Source organism: Pterocles gutturalis, unplaced genomic scaffold, assembly GCF_000699245.1.
Source record: "Pterocles gutturalis isolate BGI_N339 unplaced genomic scaffold, ASM69924v1 scaffold33799, whole genome shotgun sequence".
In the NCBI taxonomy this organism is placed as follows: domain Eukaryota; kingdom Metazoa; phylum Chordata; class Aves; order Pterocliformes; family Pteroclidae; genus Pterocles; species Pterocles gutturalis.
The window spans coordinates 3,787-20,958 of record NW_010134319.1 but is presented as its reverse complement, the minus strand read 5'-3'; the positions used below and the strand labels follow the sequence as shown (position 1 = coordinate 20,958).

At 43.2% G+C, this 17,172-nt stretch overlaps 2 protein-coding genes across 2 annotated transcripts in view; one reads left to right on the top strand and one right to left on the bottom strand.

Moving 5' to 3' along the window:
* Positions 1-664: 664 nt before the first annotated feature.
* SLC25A27 (solute carrier family 25, member 27) lies at positions 665-8,294 on the bottom strand. The gene is made up of 9 exons (XM_010081554.1): positions 8,192-8,294; positions 6,720-6,911; positions 5,868-5,952; positions 4,119-4,241; positions 3,555-3,667; positions 3,102-3,186; positions 2,339-2,431; positions 1,896-1,998; positions 665-736 (listed from the first exon to the last, which is right to left on the bottom strand). The coding sequence occupies exons 1-9, from the start codon at positions 8,292-8,294 to the stop codon at positions 665-667; spliced, it is 969 nt and encodes a 322-aa protein (XP_010079856.1).
* A 3,442-nt stretch (positions 8,295-11,736) lies between these two features.
* The window catches only part of LOC104467696 (24-hydroxycholesterol 7-alpha-hydroxylase-like), a gene marked incomplete at its 3' end in the record, with an annotated part of 8,974 nt that continues 3,538 nt past the window's right edge, over positions 11,737-17,172 (top strand). The window contains 3 exon segments of the mRNA XM_010081555.1: positions 11,737-11,913; positions 14,794-14,929; positions 16,229-16,403. Of these exon segments, the coding sequence (XP_010079857.1) occupies positions 11,737-11,913; positions 14,794-14,929; positions 16,229-16,403 (488 nt within the window).

The following is a 17,172-nucleotide window of genomic DNA, read 5'->3' as shown; positions in this document are numbered from 1 at the left end:
GACGAGTTGTTCAACTTGGTCCTACGGACAGCATGTGTATTCTGAGTCCTTCAAGAGGGGCAGAGCAAACTAGGCTTTTGATTTCCTGGGTATGGGACTGCATTTCACTCCTGGATATTACTGAGATGGTTGAGTGAAGAGGTCAGGCGATCTCTGGGAAGTAAGAGGAACAAAAACCCTTCCGCCTTTTGTGCAAAGCAAATTTGCAATCAGGTGCACTGCTTTAGTGTTTTTCAGCACCTAGCATTAGCAGCTTGGTTTGCTGAGGCATCAAACTAACAAGAGGTAGTTCTTTATGTGTGCACAAATGTAATAATAACAAAAAATCCCAAATACTTGTATAGACTGCTTAGCCACAGATGTTCAGTGCTGCATTGTTCTCTACTGTTTCAGAAAGTGGATGCTGACTGCTAGCTGAAGTATTATTGTGACAGTGCTATCCTGTGGATAACTTAAATTTCATATAGCAGTCTGACAAGCAAATACTATCTTTAAATCACAGCTACTCCTAACCAGAAAGGACTGGATTTGTGGCGGCAACCTATACACGTGATCCTACTGCCAATCTCCGAAATGAATTAGTTCCTTGTGGGCTGGGGATGCCTTGTGGAATGAGCTTTCTGATTCTTCTTTGTTTTGTGAATATTGAAGTGGTTTCACAATTTCAAAAAGAACTAACTCCACAGATCCTTCTGATTTGCTCATACGTGAGCCAGAATACCAGTGACCAAGGAGCCTGTGAAAGCAAACACTGAAGTTAGAGGCTTAAAATGGAAGTGACCCAATAAATAAACCCATTAGATTAAACTGTCTCCTCTTAAAAATCATATTCTTAAGCTCAATCTCGTATTATGTCTTTCATAAAAAATCATAGTGTTGCATATGGTTAGGGCACCTAAAAATGTTTCTTTCAACTTGCCAACGCGTAAATGTTTGACCTGAAATGTTTCATACTTGGGGGGCTACTTCAGGCTGAAGGCTTTTTAAAAAATTTTAAAGGGTTTACTTGTTCCAAAACCTTAATCAGAAAATTACACAGTTCTCCTTACATAAAATATCTATCCCGCACCCATTTAGTTGAGATGCCTTTTTTTTTTTTTTTTTTTTTTTTTGTTAGGGCAATACGTTGGTGCTTGGTGAAAGGCTGCCTTACACCTAGGAAATACCTTTTCCTGCTCCTCTGAAACACCCATTAAACATTTCCCAAATTACCCGCCTTTGGGAGATCTGAGTTGGTGTATGCTCCATGGAAACTGCGAGTAGTAAACTTGCAAAGACCCCATCAATGCTGAATGTGCTCTGGCTCAGAGGACTGAGCAGAACCTTCCTATAATTGCTTTTAGCAGAGCCTGTGTCACTGTTGTGCTCAGTTAAGTTAGAGAAGGGAGGCTTTTCCCTTCTATCACGGTGCTCAATCTGGTAATTTAAACAGTGTCAAGACCTGGAAGCCAGCTGGCGGAGTCTAGATGTAGCCAAACTGTTAAATTCTTATAGACTTTAAAAAAAAAAGGGGGAGTCATATCTAAATTTCCTATTGGGAATTGTCCCTTGCCCAAAATAACAGTATAAACAGCCGAGTTCCAGTTCCCAGGCTCCAGCAATGGAGAGTTTAAGGAAGAGAGAAAGGAGGGAGCCTGAAATTATTTTTAAAAAGCAAGGAGAATCACTAGCAATTAAGCAAGACAGCATTTTCCAAATTAAAGAGGTGCAAGAGGCAACATGGGGGAAGTGACAGTGCATGCAGTTATGTCACCCACTACGTTCAGTTATGCTAACCTCAATTAAATAAATTGAGAGAAAAATAGTTTTGAAAAAGTGTTGACACAGAAGGAACTCCTTACATTTCAATGCTACGTTGTTCAACTGTCTTGTGAAGAGAGTTCAAAGGCACTTACCATTCGCATCCAGGTTGGTATAAAGCCTTTGTACAGAGACATAAACCCTTCACCCTGTACAGTTTGAATCAAGCAGTCCATGGAAGACTTATACAGCAGGCCTCTAGCAATGTGCAAGGAGGAGAAATAAGTGTTAGGATTGCAAATACGCAATTAAAAATATCTCATCCTCCTAAAAATAATCTGGATCTGATAAATTGGTACAAGCAAGAGCTCTTTTGTAAGCTCAGTGGAGTCTAATCAAGACTGCAATCCGATGGAGTAACCGGGTATGTGTAGGTGGCCATCGTAACAATGCCCCCCAGACATTTACTACATTGGTACAATGATCACCAAAAAGATGAAGAGTGAGTTAGAAACTTAGCATTTCACTCCCAGTGGAATCAGCGAGGCTCAGGGGTTTCCATTTTCTACTGAAAGGTTGGTCTCCGAAGTGTCCATACCTTCCCTGCTCGTCTCTGGGCTGGTTCATTATCCGGGTTTTGACCACATCAGCAGGAGTTCCCAGAACGGCAGCTACAAGGCCAGAACAGCCACTGTCAACAGCAACAGATAATTAGGAAACTAAGATTTATCCCAACAATTTCAGCATCATGATTCCAGTTCTAATAATAAAGATATATTAAAACAGCTACCATAAAATCATGAGTAATACCTCATAACTTAACATAAACTTGATCTGGGAGGAGGCTTGCTAGTATTGCTCTTGCTCAGCTGTCCTCCCAGCACCAGCTGCCCCCACCTCTGGATGCAGTCCTGAGGCGGGGATAAAGGACCCACACAGGCAATTTATGATATTACTTATATAAAGCAGATTTCTTCATCATTTAAGGGAGTAAAAGAGGTTATTCTGCAGGGGTTATATTGCTCATTTGTACTGTTTGATAAAATTAAAACTAGATTAGGAAAAATAGTAGGAATTCTAGTAAAGTGAAAATTCCTGCACTCTCACAGATGAGAGCTGAGGTGTTGAAATGCATTAGAAGACACTTCTCATGGGGGCAGTTTTGCAGCAACAGTTGCATCCTTTTTCTTGTGTCTTTTGTACCATGACATCTTCTCAGGCAAAAAAAGTATAAAGGTGCACTTTATCAGCAGTATCACAACCAAATACAGGCTTCTCCTGGCACAGAGGGTTGTGCAGATCAAGACAGCGAGGCTGAAAATGCTCCGCGGTGGAAAAGGGGTAAACAGGGAATACAGCACCTGGCAACACTGTGGGTGACGCTATTGTCCACGAGTGGCGTGTTCAGAAGCAAAAAGTGTTTCACTGAGTCGTAAGTGGTCAGATCTGTAACGAGGATAATGAGACAAAACAGCATTGTCAGAAATAAATGGTGTCAGTCCTTATTGACTTAGGATGGAGGCTTGGCAAGACCTAAATTTCCAGTGCAGTTCTCCTATTGGCACAGCGAGCACTCTGCCCCATTTCTGATGACAGTTGTGACACCTAGGTCCTGTTCTTAGACATGTGGGTACATGCTCCCTTCTACCACTGTCTTCTACAAATGATAAAACAGACAAAAATGGACCACAAAAATGGATATCTTCAAACAGGTCCCCGGTGTAGACAACCAAGAGATGAAGACCAGGGGAGCAGCTGAACTCTCCTTATTGAGATCCACCCTAAAGCGCTGCAGACCAAGTTATGAAGTTTACCTCCCATGTTCACCAGAGCAGCTCTCTGGACATTTGGCACCCATCCAGCCCAAAGCCCCCGTATTCCTCCTTCGGACAGGATCTTCATAAATGCGTGGTGCACTCCTCGAAACCTGAAATCAATATGCAAGTGTATAAGTAGAGAGCCCAGCTATGGAGAAATCCTTGCATATTCCAACATTTTGCTGCACCAGGTCCTCACATAGGAAATGCAAGTTATACCTGCGAGGATCTGGCCCTCCAGATCCATTTTTTGATCCATGTTTGGCTCCATCTTTGAGTTTCATGCTGTGATATTTAACCAAATGTACCAGTTGCCCTGGTCTCTGGGACTAATGCATCAGAATTAGGAAGGCACGTATAAGTGGAATAAAGAGGAAGTCTCGGATCCCCCACCCTCCCCACCACCCAGAGCCATCCCATGCCTCCCAGGCACTGCTCTTCCCCTGAAAGGGCTCTGAGCAGCTGGAGAGAGGGGGTGGCAGAAAACAGAGAGAACATCCTTGGGCAAAGAGTAATCATTAACAGGAAAAAAAAAAAAAAACAGGTTCAAGAGGAACTGACCGTAACGGCTTTCCTTCCAACTTCCTTTTTCCTTCCATCTGCATCTGCACCTTCACCAGATCAGTTGGGCTCGCAAAGAACTGTCCGATGGCACCCGCAGACATACCTCCAACTACAGCTTTCCTGACAAACAGGGGGAAAAAATGTGCTCCAGTATACACTGAAAATCTTCATGAAGAGTTCAGCATCACAACCCAGGTGAAACAAGGGTAAATGGTTATTCCTTATACTAACAGCCAAAGTAAGGTAATAATTGTAGCGACTGCAGGTGGTTAAGGTAGTCAATAATACTTCAGTCAATTTTAAGAAGGGGTTACAACTTATCTGGGGAAAAAATCAAGTTATTATATGTCACCAAGATGCTCTGCATCCTCTCCTGGTGACATTATGCTCCTCGCTTAAGGTTTAAAGGCAAGATGGCCAGGTACACAAGTAAGGGATGCTGCTCCACATATTTTAATATTTTAATAATTGAATGCCAGTCTGAACTGCTTGCTGATATATAAAACTTTTATCACCCATTGCTACTAAATGAGTTAATTTTCTGGGTCTACTTATTTTAGTAGAACCAGAAATTTCAGTATTATCCATAGTTTCCCCTTCCCAGAGCACCAGGCATGATGAGTACTTTATATTAGATTTTATAAATCCCAGCCTAAAATCAAATTAGTTTGGACCCAAGATTTGATTTTGGAGTAAAATACTTGATTGGATATTATAATGTGTATGATTATAAAAGTACATGACCACCATTTTAACAACAGGAATTTGACAATTAGAAATTACCATTTTTTGACAAACTTCTGTAAAAATCTGCTCATTCCCCACAGGCACAGATTTAATTCTCTGGCTGTATGCTATTTGCAGTCTCAAAAAAGGGACTGAGTGAGATTTAACTGTCACTGAATTAAACATGCGAAACAAAGACTTTGATTTTGCTTGTTACAGCGATCTTTTGTCTCCTTGGGAAGCATACATAGATTTAACTGTCATACACATATGAACAAACCAGCCTTTTTTTATTCACGATCTGCCTCTTCAGTAGCTAGGAACTTTCCATCTCTTGGGCTAAGATACAACACAAGAATCAACAAACTTTCCTATTTCCCTTCTTTATAATCCAATGACATAATTTCTTACGCAGGTAGCACGGCAAGCAGCCTAACAGCAAAGCACTGCCTATTGCTGCTGTACAACACCTCGCGGGACCCATCCCTTCAGCACCCGGAAATCTGAGAGGTACCACCCCTCGCTTCTTTTCTGCAAACCTCCAGAGGATATTTGAGATGTCCATCATACCTCTGGAAAGGTGTCCTCACCCTGCGTGGAGCTAATCAAGCTGGCCCATGCAGAAATAAAAGAGCTGCCCTACATCACAGACTGTGAATCATGGTAAAGCTGCCTGGTCTCTGCTCTCATCCAGGCTAATTCCTGCCAGCCCAGGACAGCTGCTCCTATCGATGCAGTATCATATTTCTCCATCTCTTTAATAAAGCATCTTTATTAGAGTAATCATGGTCTTAGTTAAGGCTCTGAGAAAATGTATTTTAATATTTCTTAGTCCTGTTCCCAGCTGAATGAAAAGATACTGCCTTGGAACTAAAATCAGAAAGTCCTTATCAGTGCTTAAACCCCTACTTTATATTTATTCTCTTTAGAGTAAGTGAGCCATGAAGAAAAGACAGCTTTGAGGACTCCAACAGTAAGGACAATCCCCAAACAGGAAAAAGCATAAATACACAACGTTACCAGAAAGGAAAGCTGCCATCCTCAGACCTGCCCAGCACAGAGTCACGGAGATGCTCGTACGCAACCATCCGAACGCCAGAGTACACTGTGGAAAACAAAAGCAGGAGACTGTTCTTGGGTTTGCCATTTCTGGAGGTCACGCTGAGGCAGAGAGATCAAGAGACTGGTTGTAAAACACCCCGGAGCTTGCCTCAGTCAGCTGGTCACTGCTCTCACGTTTGTGATCAAAACGGGGAAAGTGAGGGGGCTGCCTGGTAGCAATGCTAGAGCCAGAACTTTTTAGCATCAGAGAATCTCTCTGGCTGAGCCATACGTCTGCCAGGAGGCAGCATGGCTTATGTCCACGCGCTGAGGAGCTATGACCACATTGCTTCCTTCTCAGCTGGTGTCAAGCACAAAACTCCCACAAGTACTTTTGAGGTCTGTTGCTGTCATTGTATTTCCAAGTAAAACACAGAAAACTGTTATCTGTGGCCAACCGCTAATGTATTTCTTCATCCTAGCACTGGCAACTGTATCTTTTTTCCCCAGCCCATCCCCACTTCCCTCAAATAAATGATATTGTTCTGGGGACTCTGTGTGCCTGCTTGCACTGAAGACCTTCCTGCAAAGACCACAGGGACATTGTATTTTGTTTTTCCAGAAACCAGAATAAGGCTGTGAAGGAGTGGGCAAGAGAGGGAAGAGATTGAGCAGGAATCCCATATACTTCAAAGTGAGGTTGCAGGGTAAGCTGAAGAAGTCATCACCGATATATTTAAAGTACAAGAGGATAGGGCAAGCTCATTCCAAAAGGCTTGTTGACCAGAGAAGGCAGGACACAAACTTTTCCTGTCACAAGCAGATAATCACCTATGTGGCGGTAGACAGCCGGTGTGGCTCCTTGCCAGAGCTTTCGTAAGCCCTCCTCTTGCACGATGCCAGCGGCGGTGCGCAGCATGCCACGGTACGGGACCGCCTGGCCAGCCGCAGCTCCATTGCGATGAACGGCAGCTTCACCTTGGATCTGCAGTCGAGTTTTCGTGAGATCCAGGGGAAATGTCACTGAAGAGCAAGAGCAGGAAAGAAACGTGAAAACGAGTGTAGCTGTGGGAGACCTACCATGCTGTAACATCTGTGCCACAGTCCCCCCTGCCAGGCAGCCAAGGGGGCTGTGCAAGCACCAGCAGGCAGCAGAGACCGTACCCAACAGGAGTGCAGGCAATTCATGGAGAACAGGAGAATAAAAGTGGCTCTAGGCATGAGTAACCAAAATACATTCCCATCAAACACCAAGTCTTTCTCCCTCATTTCTTTTTTCAGATCTGTTATGCAATACACATACTTTTCCAAGAAGAGACTCTGGATTAAAAATCCTATTCCAGTTACTCCCCCCTGAATAAAGATCAGTTAAATCTCTTATTGAGCGTGTGGCTTCTCCAGTTCTGCCCAGCGTGGCAGCCGCAGACGTTACAGAGTCAGGAACAACCCACAGTGGCCATCCTGTAGTGCCAACACCCGTGCAATTGAGCATCTGTCCTATGAACCATCCTAAAACATGCTGCTTTGCTGATGCAGACACAAAAAAAACAGTTCAGCCTGTTAGTTTTCTCACTGGAATAACCAGTGGCCGGGAAAGGTGGTCCACTTTGATCTCAGCTTCCCAGGGCTGCTTCTGGAACAGTACGGGTATGTATTTGCTGCCGCTAATTTCAAGTTACAAATCATTACAGCAGTGCAACAGATTTGCCCGTAAGAGCTTGTAGAAATTATATAGAATATGCTGAGAAATATTGCAAGTAAGTTACTGATCGCAAAGCAGTACAACACAGATGCCAGGGTGCTTCTTTCCTGCATTTCAGCAGGCAGTTCACTATACTCGATTTTTACAGACATCTCCACCTTAACCAGAAACATAAATTTTGATTTTTCTTTGCTTAACCTGCATTAACTACGCAAAACACATTCCTGAAGAAGTCAGCCCCTTGCTGCTAACTTAGCCAACAGATCATCCTGCCTCTTTAATCTTCTTCCAGAAACCCAACCAGCACAAAACTTAAATTAGTCACAACTGCTCTGTTCTGACTGCAGCCCTTCGGTCTTGGAGGCAAAGATTTTGACCTGAAAAACTCCTCCCTCCAGCCACAGCCAAGTGGCACAAAATACTTGCGAGGCTTAAATTACTGAAAAGTCACCATGAACAGGGTGGAACGAACAGATTTGCTGGAGCGTAAAAGCTGGAGCGAACACCAAGGAACGGCGACGTCCAGGGACTGAAGTTCCTCCTGCCCCCCGTAAGTAAATTTTGACCCCCTTCCCTCTCCGAAAATGACAGTGAGTTGTACCTAGTTCTGCCACAGCCGCTGCACAGGCTGACAGAGCGAATTTGCTGGCTCGGGGCCATCTCTCTGGAAGAGGTAAGCTCTTCTCTTCTTCTGCAGGTGACATCTAGAGTCTAACCTGAAACAGGGCTAACCAGCCACCTGCCAGGGGTGGAGGAAAGCCAGACCCTAGCTCAGCTCTGCTCTGGCTCGTTTAGGAGACAAATTGCTGAAGGTCATCTTTCTCCAGCGCCAGCACGGGGAACTGCAGCAGCACCAGTGCCTCCTGCAGCGCTGCCAGGTCCTTGTGCGGTGACACGAGAGGCTCCTGCGCAACAGGCTCCTGGGAAATGTAGTCTGTCACCAGTGCTACCCTCTGCCAGGAAACCGGCACTGCAGGTACGGTCACACACACAATTTTGCCAGTTATCTACATTTAAAAAAAAAAATCTTTAATGAGACCTCAAGATTATGAGAACCTGTGGGGTCTGTTTGCTTTATGGGGTGCCGTCCCAACACCTTGGGAGCCCCAAACTGCATCCAAACGGCTGCACGGGCACCCGAGGTGGATTAATTGATCCAGATCTGGTTTAACAAAAGCTGCATTAGCAACAGCTACATGCTGAGCTGGAGAACTAACTTCCTAGTGCTTGTAACGATTCACATCTCCTGGGGGTTAGGCACAGAGCAGCGCAGTTTGAGCAAGGGGCACGCAAACCTGGGAAGATGGAAACCAATCTCAGACCAAAGCCCCATATGTGAAAAGTTTAGAGCTTTTCCTGGCTGAACGCTGAAGCCTCATTAATTGTGTGCCAGTCCTAATTTCTCTTAAAAATGTAGGCACATTTAGGTTCTCATAATAATAATAAAAAAAAAAGAGTAAGGCATGCAGTGTTCAAGAGAAGCTTTTCATTTATCGTTCAGGCTCAGCTGAATCACAAAGTTAATCATTAGCCATTAATCACTAATCCTCATGCTGAGGATTTGAGGATTTTTTAGGTCACTGAAACTTATCCCTGAACAACCCCCCCAGCCCTGTCTGACTCACATTTTGGTGTGCAGGCCAGGTCACGACAACTCAGACAAATGAGGGGATCGCTGCAGGTGAAATATTCAGCTGAAGTGGGATGAATTTATCTTGTCAGTCAACCAGTAACCACTTTTGAATTGGATCCTTCTTTGGGTCAGAATTTGTTAGAATTCATGCAGTAATGGGACAAATCACTGAGAAAACCCTGATTAAACTGGGAAGAAGGCGTACTGCAATTTAATGCAAACATGCCTGGCTGCACCAAGGGTTTGAGCAGTTCAGAGCCTTACTGTCAGCGGTTTATGCAATCTGCTGTTAGTGCTTTTGTGCCTCCATCCACAGCTATTTTCTGGGCTCGGATCAGCTTGTGCCACTATATATCAGCCTGTATACTGTGGAATTGTAGAGTAACTTAGGTTGGAGAGGACCTCTAGAGGTCATCTACTACAATCCTCTGCTCAGAGCAGGGAGAGCTTCAGAGTAGCATCAGGTTGCTCAGGGCCTTGTTTGGTCACCTTCTGAAAACCTCTAAGGATGGGGATTTCCCACCCACAGCCTGCTCCGTTGCTTAACCGCTTTGTGAACATTTTCTTCTTATATTCAGTCAGAATTTCCCTTGTTGCATCTTATGTCCGTTGCGTCCCATCCCTTAGATATACACCTCTGGGGTGTACCACTTTACCTCTTTGTAGGAAAAGAAAATTTAGTGGATAAAATAAAACCAGGAAATAAACACACAAAGAGACATGATAAACATAGAAGTGTAGTGATACTGGAGTTAAAAGTGATGTATCTGTTTCTTCCAGACAGTTTGTGAAATTGAGATCCACATCCTACGGTCACAGTTGACATATTTGGGCTTGTTCTTCTTCACCTATGAGGGTAACAGCCGAGAGTATTTCAGCATGAGTTTCCTGAAGGCTATAGATCTGTTTTTCAAAGCTCTTATTAACCTCCTACTACCAGGTGTATTTCTGCTGTGCTACTTCTACTGTACTGCCGGTCTGCACAGGTACAAAGATTCCTGTCTGTGCACCTATTCCTGGAGAGGAAGGGAGTTAGACTGTATTTGTACAGAGCACTTCTAATGGAATAATCATGTGTATACAAAATTGTGTACAAATTGTGCACCAAACAAGTGGTATGGTGTTCCTGTGGTACAGCGTTACAAAATATAGTAGCGACAAGCTGTATCCTTCTCCTAGTAAAATACATAAAGCTGGTGAGTGGATAAAGCCTCCGGGTTAGTAACTATTGAAATACCATAAAAACATACATGAGGACAAGTTTCAGCACACTCTGGGTCTATGGCTTCCTCAGACACCGGCATGGCTTTATTCTGGTGACACTGGGGAGCGCAGACATGAGGAGAGTGGGACAGAACTAAGTAGGGTTTGGGAGGAAGGACATGGGGAAACAGTTCTGGGGCAGAACCAGAAAGGCTGAGACTCATTAAAAAAGAAAGGCATGTGTGAAGGTAGAATTTGAGTAAAGGGAGAAGTGTCAGACGTGATGTACAGCTGGATGCTTGTCTGTGGAACAAACAGATGATGTTCCTACCCAGGGGCAGGACTTGGCATTTCCCTTTGCTGAACTTCATGAAGTCACTTTTTTGCTGAGAAAGGTTGGACCAGATGATCCTTGAGATCCCTTCCAACCTGGAATTCTATGATTCTGTGGTAAGTCCCTGTTTGATATTTCACCAGCGTGCGGAGGTTCTTCTGAATGGCAGCACACCCATCTGGTGTGTCAGCTGCTCCTCCTGCTTTTGTATTGTCTTCAAACTTGCGGAGGGTGTGCAGGAGTGGTCTGTGAGAGTACTTCTCAAGTTTTTTTATACTTAATGAATTCTGTATGTAATTTCAGTGTGCCACTTCCACAAATGCAAAGAAACCGATCTGACCTCTCTGAAATCTATAATATCACTGCAATGCCAGCAGGCAAGATTTCAAAACCAGTTGGTTTTGAATTGTCAGTTCAACCTCCAAACCATTTCTGGGCTCCTCAGGCACTAGACACACATGTAGCCTTTAATGAGATGATCTCAGACAGGTGAGAGATCTTGCAAAAAGCTTACTGCTTCAGGTGATGCCTGTGTAAGTTTCTTGCCATCTGCCTTATCGAAACCTAAATGTCTGCAAATCACAGTCTCTCTGCTTTGTAATCCTGATATTGCCATTTTTTTTTTTTTTTAACTGAAGAAAGTGACATACTGCTTTGCCACAGTGTCCTTGGCTGTGTCACTGGCTGCTTGGGTAGCCCTCCAGCAGTGGGTGCAAAGTTCAAGGATTTGTCACAGCAAGTTTTGTAAACAGTGGAGTCAGTCCTCGCTGGGAGAATTGGCTCTGCTTTTTCCAAAACAAGAGCCTTTTCCCCTGGGCTGCTTGGTGCTTTGCCATCATGTCTCCATGGCAGTGGTCAGCTGGCAAGACTGATAAAAGAGGCTCTATTCATCGACTCGGGTCATCCCAGCCCACACAGTTGCGTGGGGTGCTGCGGCAGGCGGAGCAGCTGCTGCAGCAGGCAGCGAAGAGGCAAAATGGCTCTTGCTGTCCTCTTGGCAGTGATCCTGGGACTTCTTATTCTTAAGGCTGTTTTGTTTCAGATGAGAAACCCGAGCTCTCCTCCTTGCATCGGGAGCTGGATCCCTTGGTTTGGAGCTGCGTTTCAGTTTGGGAAAGCTCCTCTGGAGTTTATAGAGCAAGCTAGAAGCAAGGTAATGGCTGTGGCGGCGTGCCTGCTTGTGGGTGTGTGCTCAGCGTGGCTGCCTGCGAGGGGAAGGGCAAGAAGAAGCTTCCACATTCAGTTTGCCTCTTTTCTGTCACATTTTGTAATGTAAGGAGCATTTAGCTGGTGAAAGATGGGCTTTGTACCAGGAGCATTGCTAAGTTGTGGATCCACTCCAGGCATGATCAATCACTGTGTTGTGATCATCCTGTTTGGACCCAGCAGCTCTGCTGTTTCACTTTTGCAGGCTGGCTGCATGTTAATCTCGGTTGCAGATAGCATGGAAAACCCTGTGCCCGGTGCTGGGACCAAGAGTCTAATTATCACAGAATCACAGAATGGTTTGGGCTGGAAGGGACCTTAAGGATCATCGAGTTCCACCCCCCTGCCATGGGCAGGGACACCTCCCACTAGCCCAGGTTGCTCAAAATTATTTATTAATTAATTAAAGTTAGGTGAGATTCCTGAGTACCAGCTGGTGTCCCTGTGCATTCAAGAGAGACACAGGCACGCTTGGCGGGCAACTTTTTCCATCCTAAAAAACTTAACCAAACATGGGTGTGAAGGTTTACCCCCTGGACATGCTTTTCTTTCTCTGTCTGTCTGAGAGCGCCTAAATGATTAATTTAGATTAGATTCTTAATTTCTAGGCAGATAATACTGACGTAAAACCCAGTTTCCCATTTTCATTCAGTGATATCACCTGCTCCTGCAATATAGTCGGCCTGAAGTGTTCTACACTGAACAATTGCCCAGCCAACTACTCGCAAAAGCTAGCTAAAAATGAAACCACTGTAACATCCTGAAATTTGAAAAAAAAATCATAAATACTGGATGTTTAAAATTTCCTTTCTTGTTTTGAACTATTAGATTTCATGTTTGTAAGTAGTTCTTTGCAGCCATGGTTGTTATAAACTCATAGTGTTAAACAAAAGCAAAGGTTCGAGTATAATGAGCTGAAGTATGAGGTATAAGAACATCAAGAGCTGTCAGTTTTGTATTGCAGCACATTGGGTGCACCAGAGAGTAAGCTCAGGTGTATGATCTGGAGCTCCTTGCCTTCTTTGAGCTTAACAGGCTGTTTTTAACCTTATATTACTGTCCTTCCTGCATCTTTCATCTGTGCATACCATGGTCAGTGACTTGTTCATTCATCTTAGGGCAGAAATATAGGAGTGGAATAAAACTCATTCCAGTCCATTCTATTTCAGAAACCATGCCATATAATCCTTTAAATAAACTGATCAAGCCTCACTTAAAAAAAAAAATAATCATAATATTTCTTTGACTCTTCTTAAATTCTCTGTGATGTTTCTAGGTCTCCTCATAGTTCAGACTCCCAAATGACTCCAGATCATGAATAAACTTTTAATTCCTTCTTCTAAGGAATGAGTTTAAGTCCATACATCCTTATGTCTTCCTTAAAGCTGTACTGGTCTTCTTCAGCACATCCTACTGGATCTCTGTTGTCTGCAACGGGAGCTTAGCCATCTTGCTCACATGTAATAATCTAAAATAAAGTGTTCCAAGCTTTAATTGAGTGCAACCTTAATTGATTAATTCAGTGTTATTGCAGGTTGCTACTAGTTGAAATTTAATTTTATTTTAAAATTAGTTTAAGTACATTTTAATGTTAATTTATAATTTAAAAAATCTAATTTAAAAACAAACGCAGTACAAATTCACTGATTTTTTTTATCCAGCCTGATGATGACAACATGCTGTTATACATAAAAAAGAAAGCTTATCAATTTATCTATTATTAAAACAATATTTTATTTATTTTCACACAGAGACCTTAAACAGTCATTCTTTCTTTAATAATTTACAGTTGAAGGACACGATCAAAATTCAGTTGATGTCAAGAGGAATATTTTCCTTGGCTTCAAAGAGCTTTTGATGAAGCAGGCTTTACGATACAAACACAGACAACAAAAGAAGTGGTTAAAGTCAGTAGCATAAACCATGTGAGCAAGGTGGATTCAAGGCTTTTCGGTACTCCAGACAGATCAACAGAAAACTTGTCAGCGATATAACCTGGAAAAGAAAATCAAGTTCTTTGATGTGTCCAGAGACTTTATAAAGGCTCTAAACCTTTCCATATGTACAGTAACTTTGCCAAAAGAAGGTGGTGTGCATATCAATGCAGATGCTGGGCCTTTGATTTCCAAGGCTTTTGTCTGTGAGCAGAAATTGCCTTGACTAAGAAAAAGATGCTAAAGATGCTTCGTTTCATAATTTTGATTTTTTTAATGCCTAAATCTTGACAGCCGGCAGATATTGCACATTTGTTTGCTAATATTGGTGATCTTTTCCATATGTAGGAATTCAGAAGTGAATACTTATGGCTGAAAGTTTTGAGAGGGCTCTAGGATATTAGATTAAGGGAAAATGAAAGAATTATTTATCATTCATCTCAATCTACTTTTTTTTTTTTTTTTTAAAGAAAAACTCCCTGCTCCTGCATATTTTTAACTCATTTCGATTGAGATAGGTGGGATTATGGATTTTTACGATGTGGGTACTTTACTATGGCAGCCAGGTGATGCAGTAGTTAATCCATCACTTGGGTTCTTTAAATCCAGGTAGGTTGTATTGTTTGAACTGTAATGTAATTCAAATATAAAATGTTAATCTCAGAGAAGGAATCTCTTCTACTCTGCAAGAGCTCAGGCAGGCCCCTTCTGGTCTGTAAATCTACAGATTTTGGTCTGATTCATGTTCGTGGTTGTGCACTTCTGAGCCAAGGTGTGCAGAGAGCAGGAAGGACCGGGTCCTTCCTCTGACCTCCCTTCAGTACCAAAGTCCTGTTGGGGCTCCCGTCAAACGTGTTAACAATACAGTAATATGAAACCTCTGTTTGTTCCAGCATGGGCCTGTCTTCACAATATTCACTCTGGGAAAATGGTTTACTTTTGTGACTGAGGAAGAAGGCACTGAAGCATTTTTTAAATCTAAAGACTTAAATTTTGAACAGGCTGTCCAACAAGCTGTTGAGAATGCAGGTAAATGACACCTAGTTCTTTTTTAATGGAAATCAAATTTAGTTACCCAGGAACGTTAAAGCCCAATCCAAAGCCCATTGGCTTTTTGATCATGCCTTAAATGCTCATCTTAACCCATGACCATGCTACAAAATGAAGGCAAATTGAAATTCCCTTATGTGGATCCAGCAGTGTAAGCCTGCTGAGTGATTTGGATTCAGTCTCAAGGGATCAAAGTTTTCTGAACCAGGGACTGTTAGTACTTTTGTCATCAAGCAACCCCAGTTTGAGATCAGGGCCTTTTCTGCAGCTAGACACCACCTCTGTGTATCAGGTTTGGAGAAATAGTATGTTGTCCTGTCACTTAATTTGAAAATCAGCTTGTAACAATAATTAGCGGTTACCCTGTAGTGCAACAGTCGTTAGAAAGGGATGAAGTATATATCCCATCCACAGTGGCATGCTCCGTCAGCTCATGTGCTTATACCCCCATGGAATTGCACAGACAGGAATTCTTTGAGTAGTTTGGCAATTTTGGACTGTAAAATGAGAGAGAAGCAAGCTGGCAGACACATTAAATCACAGAATCCCCATGGCTGGAAGGCACTGCTGGAGATCGCCTAGTCCAAGCCCCTGCTCGCAGCAGTGTCAGTGACAGCAGGTTGCTCAGGGCTGTGTCCAGTTGGGTTTTGAGTATCTCCAAGGATGGAGACTCCTCTTCTGGGCAACCTGTTCCTGTGTTTGACCATGGTCACAATAAGAACTTTCCTATGTCTCAGTGGAATCTCCTCTATTCCCAGTTGTGCCTGTTGCCTCCTGCCCTGAGAAGAGCCCAGCCTCATCTTCTTTACTCCCACCACCAGGTATTTATCCACACTGATAAGATCCTCCTGAGCTTTCTCGTCTCCAGGCTGAATAGTCCCAGCTCTCTCAGCCTCTCTTGGTGTGGCTGAGAGGATGTTCTATAGCATGAAGACCCAAATGGTTTTTTCTTGGATTAATTTATTTTTCATTTCAGTCGGTTTTGTGGAGTGCATGCACATCTCTCTATATCCACACTGAAGCTGGGGGGAAATCTCTGGATTGTTGATTCTGGCACTGAAGCTTCATGAGGCAGGAAGACGTTACACAGACTGGTAGAAGCAGAGGGCTCACCAAAATCTTTACAGAGTTAGAAGGAGCTTTCTGGGAATTTCACTCTAGGAAAATGAGGGTTAAGGCATTTAAATTAGAGTCATAAACTGTGTAAAAATTTTCACTCTCAGTTAAAATCTACTCCATCTACTTTGCAAAACTTTTCTGTGTCTTTTTTGCATTTAGTTTCTGTTCCTGCAGAAGCATTTTATCAGAACCATAGTAACATCTACAGCATGATGAAGGGAAAAATGGGTCCTTCCAATGTGTACATGTTTATGGACACCTTGTGTATGGAATTACGTGAGCACATGGGACACCTGGGCACAGAGGGCACAGGCGACCTCAATGACCTGGTAAGGTAAGGGAGTTTTGCAGCACATCTCTAAAGCACAGGTAACCTGTATGGGAGCAGAGATGTTACCATAAAGCAGGTGGAGCTCAGGCTCACAAGTCTTAGAAAAGCTGTGTCAGGATAGTCATCCCTGCTTCAGTTTCAGGTGGCTCACAGAGTGGACAGGGTTTCATCTAAACGTGTTTCTGCCAGCTAGGAGAAACATCTGAATTACCTATTTGGAAGAAAAAAGAAAACACAGCATCTTCCAACAAACCCTGTTTCCCAAAAGACAGGATAAAAGCTTCATATGTTTATAAAGAACTTATGAACAGACAAAATGCTTGATCTTCAGCAGGGCAAAGTCTTTTCCTGGATATTTTGGACAAAGCCTGACCCAAAACTTAATTAAGACTTCTGCATCTGATTTTGCTGCCAGAACATCATAATTCATGTGAAAAATCCCTTAACTGAGAGTTTCATGTGGCAACAGCAGGGCTTTTAACTCCACCTCCTTCTTAATTGCCTGGGATAACCTCTGTATGTTATCTGTCCGTCAGGACAACAACTGCGTTTGCCTTGGACATATTTCCAAGACCTCACATCCAGGTTGTCTGTTGCTGACATTTCCCACGTAATACATCTAGGATTCAGCTTTTTACTGCAGCTAAAACACTGAGCACCTGTCATTTCAATTACTGAAATTTGGATTGGCTGGGGAAAAGGTGGGGAAAAGGAGCTTTGAAACCTCCCAGTCCCATTAGTCTTAACAACGGGGTGCAAACCCCCACATCCC

What these genes read in the sequence shown, in the direction of transcription:
- SLC25A27 (XM_010081554.1), bottom strand. Translation starts at nt 8,294, where the DNA reads ATGTCACCTGCAGAAGAAGAGAAGAGCTTACCTCTTCCAGAGAGATGG. An exon ending in TTGGAAGGAAAGCCGTTACG is followed by an intron (nt 3,668 to 4,118) that starts GTCAGTTCCTCT and finishes TATTGATTTCAG; the next exon opens with GTTTCGAGGAGTGCACCACG. An exon ending in TGCTCTGGTGAACATGGGAG is followed by an intron (nt 3,187 to 3,554) that starts GTAAACTTCATA and finishes TCCTCGTTACAG; the next exon opens with ATCTGACCACTTACGACTCA.